This window comes from Canis lupus, chromosome 16 (genome assembly GCF_003254725.2).
Source record: "Canis lupus dingo isolate Sandy chromosome 16, ASM325472v2, whole genome shotgun sequence".
Classification (NCBI taxonomy): Eukaryota; Metazoa; Chordata; class Mammalia; order Carnivora; family Canidae; genus Canis; species Canis lupus.
This window is the reverse complement of record NC_064258.1, coordinates 26,771,622-26,792,820: the sequence shown is the minus strand read 5'-3', so window position 1 is coordinate 26,792,820 and position 21,199 is coordinate 26,771,622. Positions and strand designations below refer to the sequence as shown.

The 21,199-nt window shown below is 33.3% G+C and overlaps 1 protein-coding gene across 4 annotated transcripts in view; it reads left to right on the top strand.

The window, feature by feature from the left end:
• Nucleotides 1-21,199, top strand: part of ADAM2 (ADAM metallopeptidase domain 2) — a 130,678-nt gene that overhangs the window by 98,686 nt on the left and 10,793 nt on the right. For all 4 annotated transcript variants that reach the window (XM_049094838.1, XM_049094839.1, XM_049094837.1 and 1 more), the window contains one exon: nt 7,325-7,508. In XM_049094838.1, the coding sequence (XP_048950795.1) occupies nt 7,325-7,508 (184 nt within the window). The remainder of the gene's footprint in view (nt 1-7,324; nt 7,509-21,199) is intronic.

Genomic DNA, 21,199 nt, shown 5'->3' with positions numbered 1-21,199 from the left:
AGCAAAAATAAATATAGAGAATACAGAGCCCCCCTGTACCCTTCAGTTGGTTTCCCCAAATGGTAGCATTTTCTATGATTTATATCATATGTATTTTTGCTGTAGTACAATATCAAAATCAGGAAATTATCACTGGTAAATAGACCTCACTCTTCAGATTTTGTTAGTTTTAAGTGTGTGTGTGTGTGTGTGTGGTGAATTGCCACCTTACAATATTGAGTTTCAATTGATAGATATAAATATAGAATATCTCAATTTATTTATCTTATTTATTTTTTCTAAGGAAGGTTTAATGTTTTTCAGTGTTCAAGTGTAGCATTTATTTCATTAAGTATGTTCTAAGCATTCTACTCTTGAAACTTGTGAATAGAATAGTTTTCTAAATTCCATTTTCACATTGTTCATTGCCGGTATATAATAACAGTAATAATGAAAATGCAAATATTTTTTTGTTTTTGTATTTTATATTATTTTATATTGTTATATTGCATGACTTTCCTAAATTCTCTCTCTCTTTTTTGTATCTGAGTTTATTAGCATTTCCATGTCCAAGTTTATGTCATTTGCAAGTAAAGTCTGAATTGTTTATTCTTTTCTAAGTAGGATGCTTTTTATTTTGTTTCTTTTGCTTGAAAATGTTTAAATGTAAGTGGAGAAAGAAGAGATACTTGTTTATTCCCAAATTTTTTAGAAAAATTAAGCATTAAGTTTATCATTATCTCTGCTTTGTTGATGGCCTTTACTGGACTAGGAAAGTTCTCCTGTATTCCTACTTTGTAGAGAGTATTTATTTATTTATTTATTTATTTATTTATTTATTTATTGTAGAGAGTTTTAAATCTTGAGTTCTGGTTGTATATTTCAAATGCTTCTCATCCATTTATTTACATGATTCTATTTTTGTCCATTCTTTTATTAATATAGTATGTTATATTAATTGATTTTCAGATGTTAAGCTAGCTTTGCGTCATGTTTTTTTATCCACTGAAAATGTATGGCTTTTAAAATATTTTTTTAATGTATCCATTTTCTGATGCTCTTCTTTTTCTTATGTAGATCCAATTTTCTGATCCCAAATCATTTTCCTTCTGCCTGAAGAACTTCTTTTAACATTTCTTGCAAAACAAATCTGTTGGCAAAGAATTCTATCACTTTTTGTTTGTCTCAGAAAGTCTTTATTTCTCCTTAACTTTCAAAGAATCATTTTACTGGACAGAATTCCAAGTTAGATATTTCTGCTTTCACCCCTCAAAATTTTTCTTCCATTGCCTTATAGTTTTTTTGGAAAATTTTTATTATTTATTTCTTTGAGAGAGAGAAAGAGAGACAGCACAAGCAGGTGGAGGGAGAGGGATAAGAAGACTGTGCTAGGTGTGGAGCCAGACCTGGGGCTCAATCTCACAACCCTGAGATCATGACCTGAGTTCAAATCAAGAGTGGATTGCTTAATGGACTAAACCACCCAGGAGGCCCTCCTCCATTCTTTTCTTAATTTTAGGATTTTTTAATAAGTCTATTTTATTTCTTATCCTTATTTCTCTGTAAGTAAGATGTGCTCACAACCTAGTTGTCAAGATTTTCTCATTGACTTTGGTTTCTTCAGTTGGATGTCATATATTTGTAGGTGGTTTATGTTTTGGTATTTATCCTGCTTGATGTTTGGAAAGATCTTGGCCATTATTTTCAAAAATATTTTTTCTGCCCGATTTTCCTTCTGTAATTCTTTTGAATATGTTACATTTTTTTAAAGATTTTTTATTTATTTATTAGAGACACACAGAGAGAGAGACAGAGAGAAAGAGAGACAGGCAGAGGGGGAAGCAGGCTCCATGGAGCCTGACGTGGGACTCGATCCCCGGTCTCCAGAATCACGCCCTGGGCCGAAGGTGGCACCAAACCGCTAAGACACCGGGGCTGCCCTATGTTACACTTTTTGATACTGTTCCATCGTTCTTGGATTTTCTGTTCTCTTTTTCTGTTATTTTCTACCATTGAGTTTTCATTTAGGAAGTTTCTATTGACCTATCGTTGAGTTTTTTTTAATCTTCTGCTCTTTTTATTTTTATTTTTTTTTATTTTTCTTATTTTTTTTATTGATGAGCCCTTGGAAGCCATTCTTAATTTCTATTATTATTATTATTATTATTATTATTATTATTATTTTGCTATTATTTCCTTTTCATTATATCTTATTCTTACAGGTTCCATATATCTGCTGATATTTTCTCTCTAGCCTTTCATGTTGTCAACTTGCCTTTAGAGCTTTTAAGATGTTAATCACAGTTATTTTAAATTTCATGTCTGGTACTTCCAACATCTGTTTTATATTATTTTCACTTCTGATGTTTGTTTTATCTCTTTAGACTGTGTTTTATTTGTTTGTTTTGCTTTTTCACATACAGTTGGGCATGTTCTATAGGATAATAGCCACTGAAATAAATGGGCCTTTAGAGCGAGGATTTATATTAATCTTTTAGAAGCTTGGCTCTTGTTGTAGCTATGGGCACGAGAATCCTCAAATTTCTCTAGTGGGACACTCTCTCCCCTCTTAAGATTAGGGTTTTCCTTCACATTGGCCTTCGGAGATCATATGTATCTTGCAGTTCTTTCAGTAATAATCCACTTTTGTTGTTACTTGTTAGAATGGGGATGGGGTGTGGGTAGGGACCTTTTGTAGTTTTCATGTAAGCTTAGTATTTTAATGTGCTGTGTCAGGGGTATGGATTTTGGAAGTGTTATGGTTCCTTTTGCAGGTATAGAGTTTCCCATCACATGCCACCATTGCTGAGTCCCTGCCACAGCTACAGCACCCCCAATCAATTTTCTTAAATACTTTCCTATTATCATCTATTCTTTACTTTTTCCCCAGATTTCCATGGTGCCTGTTTTCTTTCATGACCATTCTGAAATCAACCTTTATTCCTGATTCCATTCCCAAGCAACCAGTAACCTGCTATTTGTCTCCATATATTTGGATTTTCTGGAAAATTTATATAAGGGAAATCATAAGGGTTTTTGTATGGTTTCTTTTAATGATCATAATGTGTTTAAGGTCCATCCTTTTTGTGGTATAAATAAGTAGTTTATAATTTTTTATTGCTGAATTTTTCAGTGTGGATATATATGGTTATATTTCTTAAGTTATTTAACAGTTGGTGGGAATTTAGACTTTCTAGTTTGGGGTTATTAAGAATAATGCTGCTGTGAACATTCTCATGTAGTATTGTTTGTGATTGGTTTTGTAAAGTCATGTATTTGTTTCACTTTTTCTTGGGATATAACAAGTGACAAAGATGCAAGTCCAAGTCATTGGATAAACAGATATTTTTAAAATTTCACTTTGATGCATACTTGGATGGCAACTATATGTTTAATATCTTTTTAACAATGTTTTTAAAAATTTCTTAACAATGTTTCTATTAAAATTCCAGTTAATTAATATACAATGTAATATTAGTGTCAGTTGTACAATATGGTCACTCAACACTTCCATACAACTGTTGCTCATTACAACATTGCTCATTACTGTTGCTCATTGCTTCTTAATAAAGAAGTGGACTTGTAGTGAGCAACAGCTCATTATGTATATATATACATATATATATATACATACGAGTGCACTTGTAATAAGCACCAATTGATGATGTATATATATAATATATATTATATATGTACACCATTTCATATATTTATCACTTCTACCATATATATAAATTATATATATATCATTTTTTCTTTATCTATTCATCAGTCAGTTGACAGTTTCCATAATTTAGCTATTGTACATAATGTGGCTGTAAACATGAAGTTGTATCCTTTCAGTAAATATCTAGCAGTGCCATTGGCTAGATAATAGTGTAGTTCTATTTTTAACTTTTGAGTTCTACTTTTTAAAGATTTTATTTATTTATTCATGAAGGACACAAAGGGGGAGGCGGAGACATAGGCAGAGAGAGAAGCTGGCTCCCTGCAGGGATCCTGATGCGGGACTCAATCCCAGGATGCTGGATTCATGATCTGAGCCAAAGGCAGATGCTCAACTACTAAGCCAGTGAGGTGTCTCTTGAATTCTATTAACCTCCATACTATTTTCCAGAGTAGCTACACCACCTTGCATTCCCACCAATAGCTATTGTTTTCCCCTTTCTCCATCACCAACACCTATTGTTCCTTGTGTTATTGATTTTACCATTCTGACAGTTGTGAAGTGACATCTCACTGTAGTTTTGATTTACATTTCCTTGATGACTTGCAATTGTTGAGCATCTTTCTGTGTGTCTATTGGCCATGTATATGTCTTCTTTGAAAAAATGTCTCTTCATATCTTCTGCCCATTTTTTAACTGGATATTTCAAGGTTTTTTGGGCGCTGAGTTGTATCAGTCCTTTATATATTTTGTATAATAACCCTTTATTGGGCATGCCACTTGCAAATACTTCTTCCATTCCAAAGGTTTCCTTCTAGTTTTGTTGATTATTTCCTTTGCTGTGCAGAAGCTTTGTATTTTGCTTAAATCCCAATAGTCTATTTTTGCTTTTGTTTCACTTGCCTCAGGAGCCATATCTAGTTAGAAGTTGCTGTGACCAATGTCATAGAGGTCATTGACTGTGTTCTCTAAGATTTTGATATTCCCATCCTCACATTTAGGTTTTTCATCCATTTTGAATTTATTTCTGTGTATGGTGTAAGAAAGTGGTCCAAAAATATTGTTTTATTGTTCTGCATGTTGCTATCCAGTTTTCCCAACACCATTTGCTGGAAAAGACTGTCTTTTTCCCACTGGATATTCTTTCCTGCTTTGTTGAAGATTAATTGACCATGTAGTTGTGGTTTCATTTGTAGGTTTTCTATTCTATTCTGTTTATCTATGTGTCTGTTTTTATACCAGAGCTATATTTTCTTTGGGATATACCTTGAAGTCCAGAACTGTGATGCTTCTGGCTTTGCTTTTCTCTTTCAAGTTTGCTTATAGGTTATTCAAGGCCTTTTGTGGTTCCATACAAATTTTAGGATTGCTTGTTCCCGCTCTGTAAAAAATGGTGGTACTTTGATAAGGATTGCTTTGAATGTGTAGATTATTTTGGGTAATATGGACTTTTTAACAGTATTTGTTCTTCCAATCCATAAGTATGGAATGGAATGTTTTTCCATTTCATTGTGACATCTTCAAATTCTTTCATTAGTGTTTTATAGTTTTCAGATTACAGATATTTTACCTCTTTGTTTAGGTTTATTCCTAGGTATGTTTTGATTTTTGGTGCAATTATAAAAGGTATCAATTCTTTCTTTTTTCTTTCAGCTTCTTCATTATTGTTGTATAGAAATGTGACAGATTTCTCTACGTTGATTTTTCTGTCCTGTGACTTTACCTAATTTGTGTATGTGATATAGTATCATGTTATCTGAAAATAGTGAAACTTTGTTTTCTTTCTTGCAATTTGGATGCCTTTTCTTTGTCTTTTTCCCTTCCTTCCTTCCTTCCTTCTTTCCTTCCTTCCTTCCTTTTTTTTCTTTTTGTGTGTGTCTAATTCCTGTGTTTGGTCTTCTTGGACTATGTTAAATAGCAATGTTGAGATTGGACATCCCTGTCCTGACTATATGGAAAAAAAAACCTCAGTTTTTCCTCATTGAAGAGGATATTACCTGTGGGTTTTTCATAATTGATTATGTTGAGGTATGTTCCCTCTAACCCTACTTTATTGAGGATTTTTATCATGAATGGATGTTGTAGTTTGTTGAATGCTTTTTCTGCAACTCTTGAAATGATTATATGGTTCTATTCCTTTCTTTTATTAATGTGTTTTGCATTGATTTCTCGCTTTCTGTAAATTTTAGGTAGAATTACTTTTTTCTTTATGCATTTTATAGATTTTATCATATGAGCCACATGGCATTGCCCTTTTCTTTGTAATTGGGGAGTACATTTATATTCTAGGCAAATTTAAAGTTTTCACTGGTGTTACTTCCTGTCAGTCTTCTTAGTTCTCTCTAGCACATGCATGTAGCCTCCCTGTCAGCTAGGGATGTGATATAAGGAGAGTTTATCATTACTCTTTATGGAGCTATTATTTTCAGGATCATGCCTTTAATTTCTGTCTGATCTGTCACCCCAAAATGGTTGTTTTGACAAATTTGCCCAGTTTTATATCTGTTTTGGGGGTAGGTGATTTAAATATATCTTCTCTCTCATAGCCTCCTCATTTAGATTTATCTGCACAATTTTCTTGATTCTGTGTCTAACTTATCACAAAATCTAGCACTGATCCATGATAGATACTGTCATCTAACTAAGTATAAAAAGAGACTTCCTTGGGGATCCCTGGGTGGCTCAGCAATTTGGCGCCTGCCTTCCGCCCAGGGCATAATCCTGGAGTCCTGGGATCGAGTCCCACATTGGGCTCCCTGCGTGGTGCTTGCTTCTCCCTCTCTCTCCCTGCCTCTCTCTCTCTCAGTCTCAAAATAAAATAAAATAAAATAAAATAAAATAAAAAGAAAAAAAGAGAGACTTCCTTAATCTGGTAAAGCTATATACATTTTGTACTTCTGCAAGCTTCCATCTAGGATAAATTCCCTTCAGTGTAAAGAACTTGGTTTACATTTTCTTTAGTCCAGGACTGCTGGTGACAAATTTTCTTAATTATTGTCTGAAAATGCTATATTTCATTTTGAAAGATTTTTTTCTCTATCTATAGAATGGGAAGACAGTTTGTTTATTTTTTGAATCTGTCATTCAATAATCTTCTGGTTTCCATTGTTTCTCTTGGAAAGTCAATTTTAAATTTTATTATTGCCCTTTTGCTTTTAATACATTTTTATATTCTGGTTACTTTTACCAGTTTGTCTGTGGTTTATAGACTATCTTTATGATGAATCTTCATGGCTATATTTTAATATTTATTATGAATAATGCTTTTTGAATATGGGTCTCAATGTCTTGTCTTTTTGGGACTAATAATTCTGATATTAGGTATTATGTTTGAAAAATTGGAAAGAAAATCCAATGAGATTCATAATTAGATGAACTTTTACCAATTTTTAAAAATGGAATAAGCTTGGAATTACTTATCTTTAAAAATCAAAAAAAGAGTGAAGGAATTATTACCAAAAAAGTGATCAGGCTGAGAATAATTAAAAATTATTAAAATATTGAGTTATTTTTAACAATGCAGGCAAGGCCTTAATACTTTTTGTCGTTTTACAATTAATTTGCATGCGTCTCTTTGCAAGCCTTCAATGCTTTACCTAAATCATTTTACTTTATAAATGATATTCTAATATTTCTTTTTATTAAAAGCTAATGATTTCATTTATTTGTAAATTATAGGGATCTGCCATGTGGAAAATTAATATGTGAATATAGAGGAGAAGAAATAATTAATATTCCAAATGCCACTGCTATTTATACCAAAATAAATGGACGCCTCTGTGTTGCATTGGATTTTCCACATGATTTTATTGATGGCAATAAGATGTGGGTAAAAGAAGGAACTGTTTGTGGTCTTAATAAGGTACGTAGTCTTTTATTACCAAATAAATTCCTAGTATTTTATACTTTATTTTCAAATGCATGTTCAATATTTTTTTCATAACTAAGTGCACATTTGATTTCAAAAATAAAAAACTTTAAGAATAAGAAAAAAACTTAAATCTGCATTCACACACATTACTTTGCTATGAACATTTTATTGGCTATTCATACTTTTTTTCATGGAAATTATGTATATTCACTGTACTGGGAATCATACTGTTTATTCACTGTATTTTATTAACCTGTCTCATATTACATAGAGAGTACCAATGCCATGAATTTATCTTTTCCTATAATTGTTTAAAATAGCTGTTAAAATAATATATAGTCATTTTTGCAATGAAAATAATAAAGATAAAGAGACTAAAGCAAAATCTTTCAAAGGCACACACCTGAGATGTAACCACTCTCTATTTTCATGAACCTTCCAACAACTCATTTACATAAATATAGAATATTTATTATAATAACTATATTTTGTATACACAATACTTGAATTTTTATTGAAGTATAGATGACATACAACATTAGTTTCAGGTATATAACAGTGATTTTTGGAAAGCCTATACATTAAGCTATGCTCACAACAAGGGTAGTTACCATTTATCACCATTCCTGTTTCTCTCACTGTCCTTCACTCATTTGGCCATCTCCTCTCTACCCTGTCTTGGCAACCATCAATTTGTTCTCTGTATTTATAGGTCTGCTTCTGCTATTTTTATTATTTGTTTGTTTGTTTCTTAGATTCCATATATCACATTAAATCATATGGTATTTGTCTTTTTCTGCCTGAGTTATTTCACTTAGCATAATATCCTCTAGGTCCATTCATGTTGTCACCAATGGCAAGATCTCATTATCTTTTATGACAAATATTCTCTCTCTCCCTCTCTCTATATATTATATATGTAATAATAATATATTATTATATATTATATAATTAATAATAATATATAATAACTCTTGTTATTTCTTATTTTTATTTAGTTATTATATATAATATGTTATATATAATACATATTTTATTATATATAATGTAGTATATATTGGTGTATGTTATATTTATTATATATAAAGTATATATAGATTTTTTATTTAGTTATTATATATAATATAGTATATATTATTATATATGTAATAACTCTTGTTATTTCTTATTTTTTTTAAGATTTTATTTATTCATGAGAGACACAGAGAGAGAGAGAGAGGCAGAGACATAGGCAGAGGCAGAGGGAGAAGCAGGCTCCATGCAGGAAGCCCGATGAGGTACTCAATCCTGGGTCTCCAGGATCATGCCCTGAGCTGAAGGCAAATGCCCAACTGCTGAGCCCCTCTTAGTTTTTGAAACTAGTCATTCTGACAGGTGTGATGTGATATCTGACTGTGGCTTTGATTTGCATTTCCCTGACGATTAGTGATGTTGAGCGTCTTTTCATGTGTGTCTTGGCTATCTGTTCAGACTTTTATATACAGAGAACAAATTTGTTGCGGTTGCCATAAAGGAGGTGGTTTGGGGGATGCATGAAATAGATACAGTGGATTAAGAGGTACAAACTTCTAGTTATAAAATAAATGTGATGGAGGTAAAAAGTACAGGATGGAGGCAGAGGACACTTGGGTGGCTCAGTCAGTTGAGCATCAGATTCTTTGTTTCAGCTCAGGTCATGATCTCATGGGTAGTGAAATCAAGCCTCATGTTGGGATCCATGCTCAGTTAGGAGTCTACTTGAAGATTCTCTCCCTCTGCCCCTCCCCCAACTCATATACCCTCTCTCTCTCTCCTTCAAATAAATAAGTAAATAAATAAATATATATATATATTTATATATATATTAAAAGTACAGCATAGGGAATATAGTTAATAATACTATAATAACATTGTTTGGTCACAGATGTTTTTAAGCTTACTGTGTTGAACATTGAATAATACATAGAACTGTCAAATTAGTATGTTGTACACCTGAGACTAATAAAACATTGTATGTTAATTATATTCAATAAGGATATACATATTAACATATTACCTGATAATTATGGAAATATTTGCCATACAATTAATGTCCTATTATAACCTAGCTTTACTAATGTTTATTTTAAAAATTAGTAAGTAAAAAAGTATCTAAAACTTGTCACCCCAAATTCTCACAAAAACTCATTTTTAAACTTTGTAATAAGTTTTAATTTCATAAAATTTACTTTACAAAATATTTCCTAAATTATTGCCTAAACTGTCTTGTATTTTTAACTCTCCATTATTTCTAAGCAGCCAAACATAGGCTATCATGAATTAGGAATTGCACAAGACCCACTAAGAATGACTTAAACAGTAGATGGCTTATTCTTTCCCATTATTTAAAAAGTAGGGGAGATTGTTTATCCAGAAGAGTTAATGGGTTCCATATCATCAATGATCTAGATTCAGTCTAATTTTCAGCTATAGATCCTGTAACAGTGATACTCTTCCTGGTGTTTTCAAGATGATTGGTGGAACTCCAACTATCTCCACATTTTAAGAATGATTTTTGGAAATAGCTAAAGTGTAAAAAGAATGCATGTCATTTTTATTCACCACAGTTAGTAAACAGAATGAGGAATATTTGGTAGTCACTACTCTGCCACAGTATTTGTGATTAAGGTGATGCTTTATTAAATAAGACATCTGTGTCAGCAGATTTAAACCATTATACTATTCATCATTAAATAAGCAATAGATATAATGTTGGAAAAGTTTCTGTTTCAAGGTAAGGAGGATACAGGTGCTGGGCAGAGATTATGGGAGATATTATCCAAATGGTATCTGCAAGATTTTTGGCTTCATTTATATCATATATTTCTACCAGCAAAAGATAATCAAGCTAGCTTCATGTTAGTGTTCTAATAAATCATTTTGGTATTCTGAAAATTAGAGTATCATTGTTTTTTTACATGCTTCATATATAAATGTTCATTTGAATTATAATGGATTCATCATCACAAGAAATTTTATAATTCTTTTTGTTTACAAAGAAATAGCAGGAGAGGGCAGCCCCGGTGGCGCAGCGGTTTAGCGCAGCCTGCAGCCCGGGGCGTGATCCTGGAAACCCTGGATCGAGTCCCACATCAGGTTCTCTGCATGGAGCCTACTTCTCCCTCTGCTTGTGTCTCTGCCTCTCTCTCTCATTCTGTGTGTGTCTCTATGAATAAATAAATAAAATCTTAAAAAAAAAGAAATAGCAGGAGATATTGAATCCTAAACATATTGTTTCAATTTTCAGACATTAGTGACTAAGTATGAGAAATAGTAGATGTTACTACCTCCTTGTGCACAGTTAATCTTAAAGGGAATCTAACACAGATTTGCTAAGATCTGTATTTAAGTCTTGATCTTGAAATTCAAACAAAAATGATAAGCACAAAACCTAATATGAAAATGTTCTCTCAAAAGAAATAAGCACAGGAGCACCTAGGTGGCTCAGTTGGTTAAATGTCTGCTTTCAACTGGTCATGATCCTGGGGTCCTGGGATTGAGCCCCACATTGGACTTCCTTCTCAACAGAGTGTCTGCTTCTCTCTCTCCCTGATCCTGTTTTCTTTAACTATCTCTCGAATAAATAAATAAAATATTTTTTTAAAAAAGAAACTAGCACAGATACTCTATTACAATATTTATGGAAGATCAGAGTAGAAAATATTGTATGATTCTGAGGTAGAAACTGAAAGAGTTATAAAAGAATATGGTGGAAACAAGAAATTCCTGACAATTGCCATCATTTTTACTGCTACTATGGCTAGCTATAAGGGAAGACAGGAATAAGACAGCACTAAAAATAGAAATGATAATTATGAGCACTGCTATACATTGGTTTTATTTGTTTTTCCTTGAGTAAAAATCTAAAACATTACAGTATGAGAAAAATCTCTACAATGTGGGCAGGGTAATTTTTATTTGCCTCTTCCTACAGAATGGAAAACAAGAGTTGATTTCATGTTCCTAAAACATAAACTTTTTGCATGCTCACATAAAGGATTAAAACAAGTCAGTATATCATATTACTGATGGTAATGAAATAGATTGTTGGAAGTCACCTGGCTGGGTCTGAAAAATCACACTGGTTGACTGTGCTGAATAAAACTCCAGGCATAATCAATTTTAATGGACAAAAATGCATAACATTTAAAATGGTACTACTAAAAAAAATAAATAAATAAAAAATAAAATGGTACTCCTTTAGGATGCCCCTTTCTTATTTTCAAATAGGTTTTATTATAAGGAATGAATGTTAATTTTTTTAAAAACATTTATCTGGATTGATTTGACTTATCTCACATTTTATTTACATGTAATCACTTTATAGTGTGTATTAAATAAATATTCTGTTTTTCCTCCACCCTTTCAACTGTGGAAAATAATTCAATTTGTTTAGACTGTATATTCCCCAAATACTAACAAACAATATACCATCTTTTAGGGTGCCCTCGGCTGCTGTGAATAGTAGTATATACTGTTCTCACAGTTTAGTGATTGTACCTACTATCTTAGTTTTTAAAACACTGTGTATAAAATACATACAATTTTCTGTGGTAAAATATGTATAGCATAAATTTTACCCTCTTAATCATTTTCAAATGTGCAGTTCAGAAACATAAGTACATTCACATTGTTGTTGCAGCCACTATCACTATCTCCAGATAATTTTTATTATAAATTGAAACATTGAAACTTTCTACACATTAAACTATAACTCCCCAATGAGCCTTCCCCACAATGCTTGGTAATCACTATTATACTTTCTGTCTCTAAATTTGAATATTCTAGGTACCTAATCCAAGTGGAATCATACAGTATTTAAACTTTTGAATCTGATTTATTTCACCTGATAATATGTTTTCAAATTCACCCATTTTATTACTATACCAAAATTTCATTCCTTTTTCAGTCTGAATAATATTCCATTGCCTGTTTGTACCATAAATTGCTTATCCATCTATCTGTAAATGGTCATTTGGTTTGTTTTTCTTCTGGCTATTGTAAGTAGGGTTGTTACCACTACTGTTAATTTTACTTAACACTGTTGTTAATTTTACTATTTTCTACTACTTTACATTTCTGCCACCAGTGCAAAAGGGTTACAGTAGCTTCACATCCTCATCATTTGTTCTTTTTTGCATGTAGCTGTTCAGTTCTTCTACCACTATTTATTGAAGAGACTTTTTCCCATTTTCATATTCTTACCTCCTTTGTTAAAGATTAATTGACCATACAGTCATGGGTTTATTTCTGGGCATTCTGTTCCATTGATCTATGTGTCTATTTTTGTGCCAGTGCCATACTGTTTTAATTACTACAGCTTTGTGATATATCTTGAAATCTGGGATTATGATAACTCCAGTGTTGTTTTTGCTTTACATTTAAAAAAATTTGTTTTAATTTTTACTTTTAAAAAATATTTATTATTTATTTATTCATGAGAGATACACAGAGAGAGGTAGAGACATAGGCAGAAGGAGAAGCAGGATCCCCAAGGGGAGCCCAATGCGGGAGCCCATCCTAGGACCCAGGGATCATGACCTGAGCCAAAGGCAGATGCTCAAACACTAAGCCACCAAGGTGCCCCAAGATCTATTTTTTGAATAAAAGAAATTACATATATTCTAATAGAATATATTAGAATTGGGTTATAGGGTGAGTGAATGAGATGGAGTCCTATGGGAACTAGGAACAATGAAGACTCAGAGGCAGGAAATGATAAAGCTTCTTCACAAAACAGGGATCAATCCCATTGGTTTCTTTCATATGTAAATTTGGAATAGTGTCAGGAGATAAAGATAATAAGATTGGTGGGTTTTTGAGAGATTTAAGGGGCTTGGCTTTTGTTTCTACTGAAGATTTTGAACAGGAGAATATTAATAAGAGTATAGTGTACTTTACACATCTTAAAAAGGTACTTCAAATTAACCTGGCAATGTGAATGTAAGAATTAATTTTGGGGAAAAATTAGGAGTTTGTTTCAATAGTAATAGTGATGCAATAATAATTCAAGGTTAATAACAATAGGAATCTACATCTCAAAACAAAATACAAATGCTTAAAATACATCTGAAAGGTAATGTGTTTAACTCCAATAATCTAGGTAAATAAAGAAAAAAATGTCCATAGTAAAGACTTTCTAATAATCTAAGTAAAGAAAAATGTCCATAGTAGAGACTTGGATATGGTCCATTTAAAAACAAGTGGGGCACCTGAAAAAATGAATAAATAAAATCTTTTTTTAAAAAATGGGTCTTATTGATGATATAACTTTTTAAAAACTCTATACCCAAAGTGGGCTCAGACTCAGGACGCCAAGATCAAGGGTTACATGCTCTACCAACTAAGCCAGTCAGTGCCCCTTACTGACTTTCCTGTAAAATCTCAACTCCACCTAGAAAGCAAAGTGAGTTTTCTTCATCATTGGCCTTTAATGGTCAAATATCTGTCTAATTATGGTTAAATAGAACATGAGTATAGTGGATAATGTTTATTGCATATTTATTGTGGGCCTCACTCTTTATATATGTTATTTCTTTGAATCCTCTCAATTCTAAGAGGTAAGTACTGCTATTAGAAGAAGCTAACACTTAAGGAGGTTATTTCTGTGCTTCAAAACACACAGCTGTCAAGCAAATGCAATGTGACTAGAACCCAGATCCATCTGATATCAAAGCCTTGTTATTAACTGCAACACCAATATTTCCCAAACCTGCTTGGTCCTTAAGAATCACCTGAAGCTCTACTCACAAAAACAGATTCCCAGGCACCATCTCAGACCTAAGGACTCAAATCTCCAGATGTTATAGTTTTGTTTTTAAAGATTGCTTTGGCTCGGAACACCTGGGTGGCTCAGTGGTTGAGCATCTGCCTTTGGCTCAGGGCATGATCCTGGAGTTCTAGGATCAGGTCCCATATCAGGCTCCTGCATGGAGCCTGCTTCTCCTCCCTCTGCGTATATCTCTGCTTCTCTCCGTGTCTCTCATGAATAAATAAATAAAATCTTAAAAAAAAAAAAAGATTGCTTTGGCTTTTTGGAGTCTTATGTGGCTCCATACAAATTTAGCATTATTTGTTTTAGTTCTGTGAAAAATCCTGTTGGTCTTTTATTTTTTATTTTTTGTTTTTAGAGAGAGAGATTGTGAGTGGGAAGGGATAAAGGAAGAAGGAGAGAGAATCCTAAACCGACTCCACTCTAAGCAGAGAGCCTGACCTAGGGCTCAATTTCATGATCCTGAGAGCATGACCTGAGCCCAAATCAAGAGTCAGTCACTTAGCCAGCTGGGCCATCCAAGTAGCCCAATGCTGTTGATATTTTGATAGGGATTGCATTAAATCTGTAGATTGCTTTAGATTGTAATGACATTTTAACTATATTTGTTCTCCCAACCCATGAGCACAGAATATCTTTCTATTTGTTTCAACTTCAATTTCTTTCATCATTGTTTTATAGTTTTCAGAATATAATTCTTTCACCTCCTTCAGGTTTATTACAAGGTATTATTTTTGATATAATGTAAAGGTGTTTTTTTCTTAATTTCTTTTTTTGTTACTTCATTATCAGTGTATAAAATGCAATGGATTTCTATATATTAACTTTTTATCCTGTGACCTTACTGAATTCATTTATCAGTTTTGTAGGTTTTTGATGGATTATTTATAGCTTTCTGTATATAGTATTATGTTCTCTGCAGATAGTAAAAGTTTTACTTCTTCCTTACTAATTTTATTTATTTTTGTTGTCTGATTGCTGTGGCTAGGACTTCTAGTACTACATTGAATAAAAGTAGGGAGAGTGGATATTTTTGTATTGCTTAAATCATAGAAAAGCTGTCACCTTTTATCTGTTGAGGATGGTATTAGCTGTGGGTTTTTCATATACAGCCTTTGTTATCTTGAGGTATGTTTCCTCTAAACCTTCTCTTTGAGGGTTTTTATTATTAATATATGCTGTACTTTTCCATGTGCTTTTTTTACATCAATTGAAATGATCATATGGTTTCTATGTTTTCTCTTACTGATGTGATATATCACGTTGACTGAGTTGTGAATATTGAGCCACTCTTGCATTCTGGGAATAAATCCCACTTTATTGTGGTGAATGATTTTTTAAAATATAGAGTTAGATTCAGTTTGTTAACATTTTGTTGAGGATTTTTGCAGCTATGTTCATCAGAGACATTGACTTGTAGTTTTCTCTATCTATCTCTCTTTTTGGAGTGTCTTTATCTGGTTTGGTTATCAGGGTAATGCTGACCTCATAGAACGGATTTGAAAATTTTCCTCCCCCCCCCCTTTTTTTAGAATAGTTTGAGAAGAATAAGTATTAACCCATCTTTAAATGTTTGGTAGAATTCCTCTGTGAGGTCCTGAAATTTTTTTAAAAAGTATTTATTTGAGAGAGAGAGCACAAGCATGAGCAGAGGAGGAGCAGAAGGAGAGGGAGAAGCAGACTTCCCACTGAGCAGAGAGCCTGACACAGGGCTTAATCTTGAGATCCCAAGATCATGATCTGAACTGAAGGCAGGTGCTTGACTGACTGTACCACCCAGGTGCCCCTGGTCCTGAGCTTTTGTATTATTATTATTATTATTATTATTAATTATTATTATTATTTTATTATTACTGATGAGTAATAATGAGTCTGGATAAAGTTTTATCAATTTTATTGGTATTTTCAAAGAATCAGCTTCTGGTTTCACTGATCTGTTTCACTTTTTTAGTTACTATTTCATTTTTTCAGCTCTAATTTTTATTGTATTTTTTTTTCTTCTCCTGGTTTGGAGTTTTGTTTGTTTTCTTTGGCTTGTTTAGGTGTAAGATTCGATTGTTTATTTTTTTATTTTTCTTGCTTCTTAAGGTAGGCTTATATTGCTACAAACTTTCTTCTTAGAATAGCTTATGCTACATCCCAAAGATTTTGGACCATGTGTTTTCATTTGTATATATCTATGTATTTTTAAATTTACTCTTTGATTTCTTAGTAGACCCATTCATTGTTAAGTTGCATGTTATTTAACCTCCATGTATTTGTGTTCTGTCCAGATTTTTCTTGTGGTTAATTCCTGGTTTCATAGCATTGTAGTCAGAAAAGATGAAAGATAAGTAGTATGACTTTGATCTTTTGGAATTTGTTGATATTTGTTTTGTTCCTATATATAATATATTCTGGACAATGTTTTAATTGTCTTGAAAAAGATGTGTATTCTGCTGTTTTAAGATGGAATGTTCTGAATATATCTGTTAGATCCCTCTGATCCAATGTGCCACTCAAAGCCATTGTTTCCTTGTTGATTTTCTGTTTGGATGATCTATCCATTGATGTAAGTGAAATGTTACTGTCTCCTACTATTGTTGTATTACTATTGATTACTTTATGTTTGTTATTAACTGATTTACATATTTGAATTCTCCCATGATAGTTGCATAAATATTTATAATTACTTTCTCTTCTTGTTGGATTGTTCCCTTTATGATTATATAGTGTTCTTCTTTGTATCTTGTTTTAAAATTTTATTTTGTCTAATATAAGTATTGTTACTGTGGCTTTCTTTTCACTTCCATTTTTATAATAACTGATTTTCCATTTTTTCACTTTCAATCTGCATTGGTCTTTAGGTCTGAAATGAGTCTCTTGTAGGCAGCATATAGAAGAGTTGTGCTTTTTTATCCATTCTGTCACTTTATATCTTTTTTAAAAAATTTATTTTAGAGAAAGAGAGAAAATAAAGGGAGAGAGAGTGAGTGGAGGGGGTGGGAAGGAACAGAAGGGAAGAATCCTGAAGCATACTCCTTACTGAGCAAGGAACCTGGCATGGGGCCCCATCCTGACCCCAAGACCATGCATGACCTGAGCTGAAATTGAGTGTGATGTTCAACCAAGAGCCACCAAGATGCCCCCCGCATCTTTTGATTAAACATTTAGTCCATTTACACTCAAAATAATTGATAGGTATGTACTTATTACCATTTTGTTACTTGTATAATGGCCGTTTTTGTATTTCTTCACTGTTCTCTCTCTTGCTTTCTTCTTTTGTGATATATTTGGATTCCTTTTTATTTTTTGCAGCTCTGTTACTGTTTTTTGATTGGTGGTAACCATTACATTTGTATATAGCATCTTCTGCATATAACAGTCTATATTAAGTTGATGGTTGCTTAAGTTTGAACCCATTATTTAATATCTCTAAACTTTATACATATAGTATCCTTTACATCCTTTTATTTTGTGAATCCCTTGACTCATTTTTATAGATATACTTATTTTTATTGCTTTTGTGCTTCCTATTTTTTTCTCCTACTTATGGTTTTCCCTTTCCACTCAAAGAATCCCCTTTAACACTTCTCATAGGATTAGTTTAGTGTCCATTAATTCCTTTAATTTTTGTTTATCTGGGAAACTCTTTATCTCTCCTTCTATTCTGAATGATAGGTCTGCTGGATTGAATGTTTGTGGTCACAGCCTTTTTTTTTTTTTTTTTTCAGTTTTGAATATATCATGCCACTCTTCTCTGGCCTGCAAAGTTTCTGCTGAATAATCAACTGATAGTCTTATGGGATTTCTTTTATACATAACCATTTTCTTTTCTCTTGCTCCTTTTAAAATTATCTTTATCACTCCTTTTTGCCATTTTAATTACCATGTCTTTTGGTGTGGACCTTCTCAGAATGATTTGGTGGAGACCACTTATACCTACTGGGTCTGGAGTTTTGTTCCCTTTCCTAGATTCTGGAAGTTGTCTACCATTATTATTATTATTCTTCAAATAAATTTTCTACTGCCTTTGTCTCTCCTCTGAGATCCCATAATGCAAATGTAATTATACTTTTAGATGTTGCCCAGTTCCCTATTTTCATTTGGTATTATTTTTTTTCTCTCTTATTCACTTGATCGCTTTACATTACTCTTTTCTCCAGGTTGCAGACCCATTCTTCTCCTTCCTATAGTCTACTATTCTGTCTAGTGCATTTTTAATTTCAGTTATTGAATTCTTCATCTCTGATTTATTTTTTGTTTTCTAACTCTTTGTTAAGGGTCTAACTGATGTCCTCCACTCTTTTTTTCAAGTCCAGTAAGTATCTTTATGATTATTAATTTAAATTCTCTTTCAGACATATTACTTCTCTCCATTTCATCTAGGTGTCTTGCTGTGATTTTTGTCCCATTCTTTCATTTGGGAAATATTCCTCTGTCTTTTCATATTTGTCTACCTCTCTGTTTCTATGTGTTAGGAAAGGAAGCTAGGTGTCCTTCTCTAGAAAGTAGTGGCTTTACAAAGTGCCCTGCAGTGCAATGTCCCCTGTTTACCAGAACCTAGTGCATCAAGGGTATCTCCTTTGTTTGTTGTATGCACCTACTATTATGGTTAAGCTGGTTTTGCCTTCAGTTCAGTCACCTGCCTTATTTCTCTTTGCCTGTATGGACAGGATTTGGTCCCTGTGCTGTCAGGAGGCAAATCTGGGGCTATCTTGGGCTTGAGTTGGGTCATACCAGGAGTTTCCCAGAGATATGTTAGCATCAAATTGCAGACACTTTCCCTGTGTTGTCCCCTGAGAAGCTTGGTGGGCAGGGCCTGCAGTCAGACCAGATGCCTTCTTCTCTCCCCAGAGCTGGACTCACTTTGGAGTGGCACTGGCCCCTGTTGGGACAGCTTGCACACTGCCAGGCTTGTGGTACCACTTTGGATGGGCTCTGGTCAAGGGAATATTGAAGGGACTAGTTTGCAGGGTAACTCAGGAGCAAGGTGTGCAGTGTCAGGAACTATGGGAAGAAACCTGGCATAAGATCTGGCTGGAAAGGGCATGTTTGCAGTAGAATACTGGGGCAGAGTGGCCTTTTAGCAAACTAGTGTTTTGCTACATTGTTTCCCACAGGTGTCTGTATATCTAGGGTGTGGGGCAAAGGAGGGAAATGGTGTCTGCCAGCTCTGTTGTTCCTGGAGAAGTATCTCAAAGATCCCTCCACTCCAGCACAGGCTCTGAGATTAGTAAATAAATATCCCCCTTGTATAACCCAGGTGTTTTTAAAACTGCTTTCTATGCTCCATCTCCTTCTACACTGTTTGTTGTGCCTTCTCCTTAAGGGCTGGGACTCAAATTCCTCTCACCTTTCAAAGGCTCTCCCAGAGCCAAGCCCAGTGATTTTTAAAGTTCCAAGTATTAGGCCCCACTGATTGTAAACTCTTATGAAGTTATGCTCTCTGGTTTTTAAAGCCAAATATTATGGGGATTTGTCTTTCTCATATGAATCTCCCATGCCTGAGCTTTCTGGTGTGAGGGTCTGTTTCTTCTCTCCACACCTGAGATGTCTGTCCTTCCTGTGGTCAGTCTCACAGGGCTGTTTAGCTCTGGTCCATAGCTCTGTCCTTCATACCTTCTCTGAGATGGTCTCTTCTCTACATTTCGAATGTGGAAAGTTTGTTCTGCTGGTCTTTGGATCATTTTCTGGATTATTTATACTGAGTTATTTAGTTGTATCCATGGGATGCGGTACACTTAGGATTCTCCAACTCTGTCATCTTCCCTGGAAGTATAGCTGTATGTTCTTTATAGATAGTCCTTACTATATTGAGGGAGTTTTCTTCTAGTCCTAATTTGTTAGATTTTTTTTATAATTTTAAAAAATGTTAAATTTTGTCAATTTTTCTGCTTCAGTGGAGATGGTTGTGTGATTTTTTCCCTTTTAGTCCTTTAATGTGGTATATTACATTAATTTTTGTATGTTGAGTCATTCTCACATTACATGAATTATTCCCACTTGGTCATAATACAGAATTTTTTTTAACATTCTGTTGAATTCTGTTTACTTGTGTTTTGTTGTGGACATTGCATTAATATTCATAATATTTGGTTGTAATTCTCCATTATTATTGTGTCCTTGGCTCTTATATTAGGGTAATTCTGGCCTCATAGAATGCATCTGGGTGTATGTCCTCTTGTATTTGTTGGAAGAGTTTGACAAAAATAGATCTAACTCTTCTGTAAATATTTGGTAAAATTCACCAGTGAAGCTATCTGGTCCAGGAATTTTCTTTGTTTCAAGGATTTTGATTACTGATTTAATCTATTTATGAGTTATAGGTCTAGTCAGACTTTCTATGTCTTTGTGATTCAGTGTTGGTAGATGGGGTGTTCCTAAAAATGTGTTCATTTTATTATCTTTGTTTTAACAGATTTTATTTATTTATTCATGAGACACACACACACACACAGAGAGAGAGAGAGAGAGAGAGAGAGAGAGGCAGAAACACAGAGAGAGAAGCAGGGTTCACACAGGGAGCCTGATGTGGGACTCAATCCTGGGACTCCAGGATCAAGATCTGGGCCGAAGGTGGCGCTAAACCGCTGAGCCATCCAGGGATCCCCAATTTTGTTATCTTATTCAAATGTTGGCTTTCAGTTTTTGATCGTATAAACCTTGTTATTTCTGTAAAATTGATAGCAATGTTCCATCTTCATTTGTAATTTAATTATTTGAAAATTATTTATTTTAGTCTTCCTAGGTAAAAGTTTTTTTCAATTTTATTGGTCTTTTTTTTTCTCTAAATTTTCTTTTGTTTCTGTTCTATTCTTTATTATTTTCTTCCTTCTGTTATCTTTAGGTTTGTTTATTCATTCATTTATTTATTGATAGTGCAAGTTCAAGCTGTTGATTTAAAGTACTT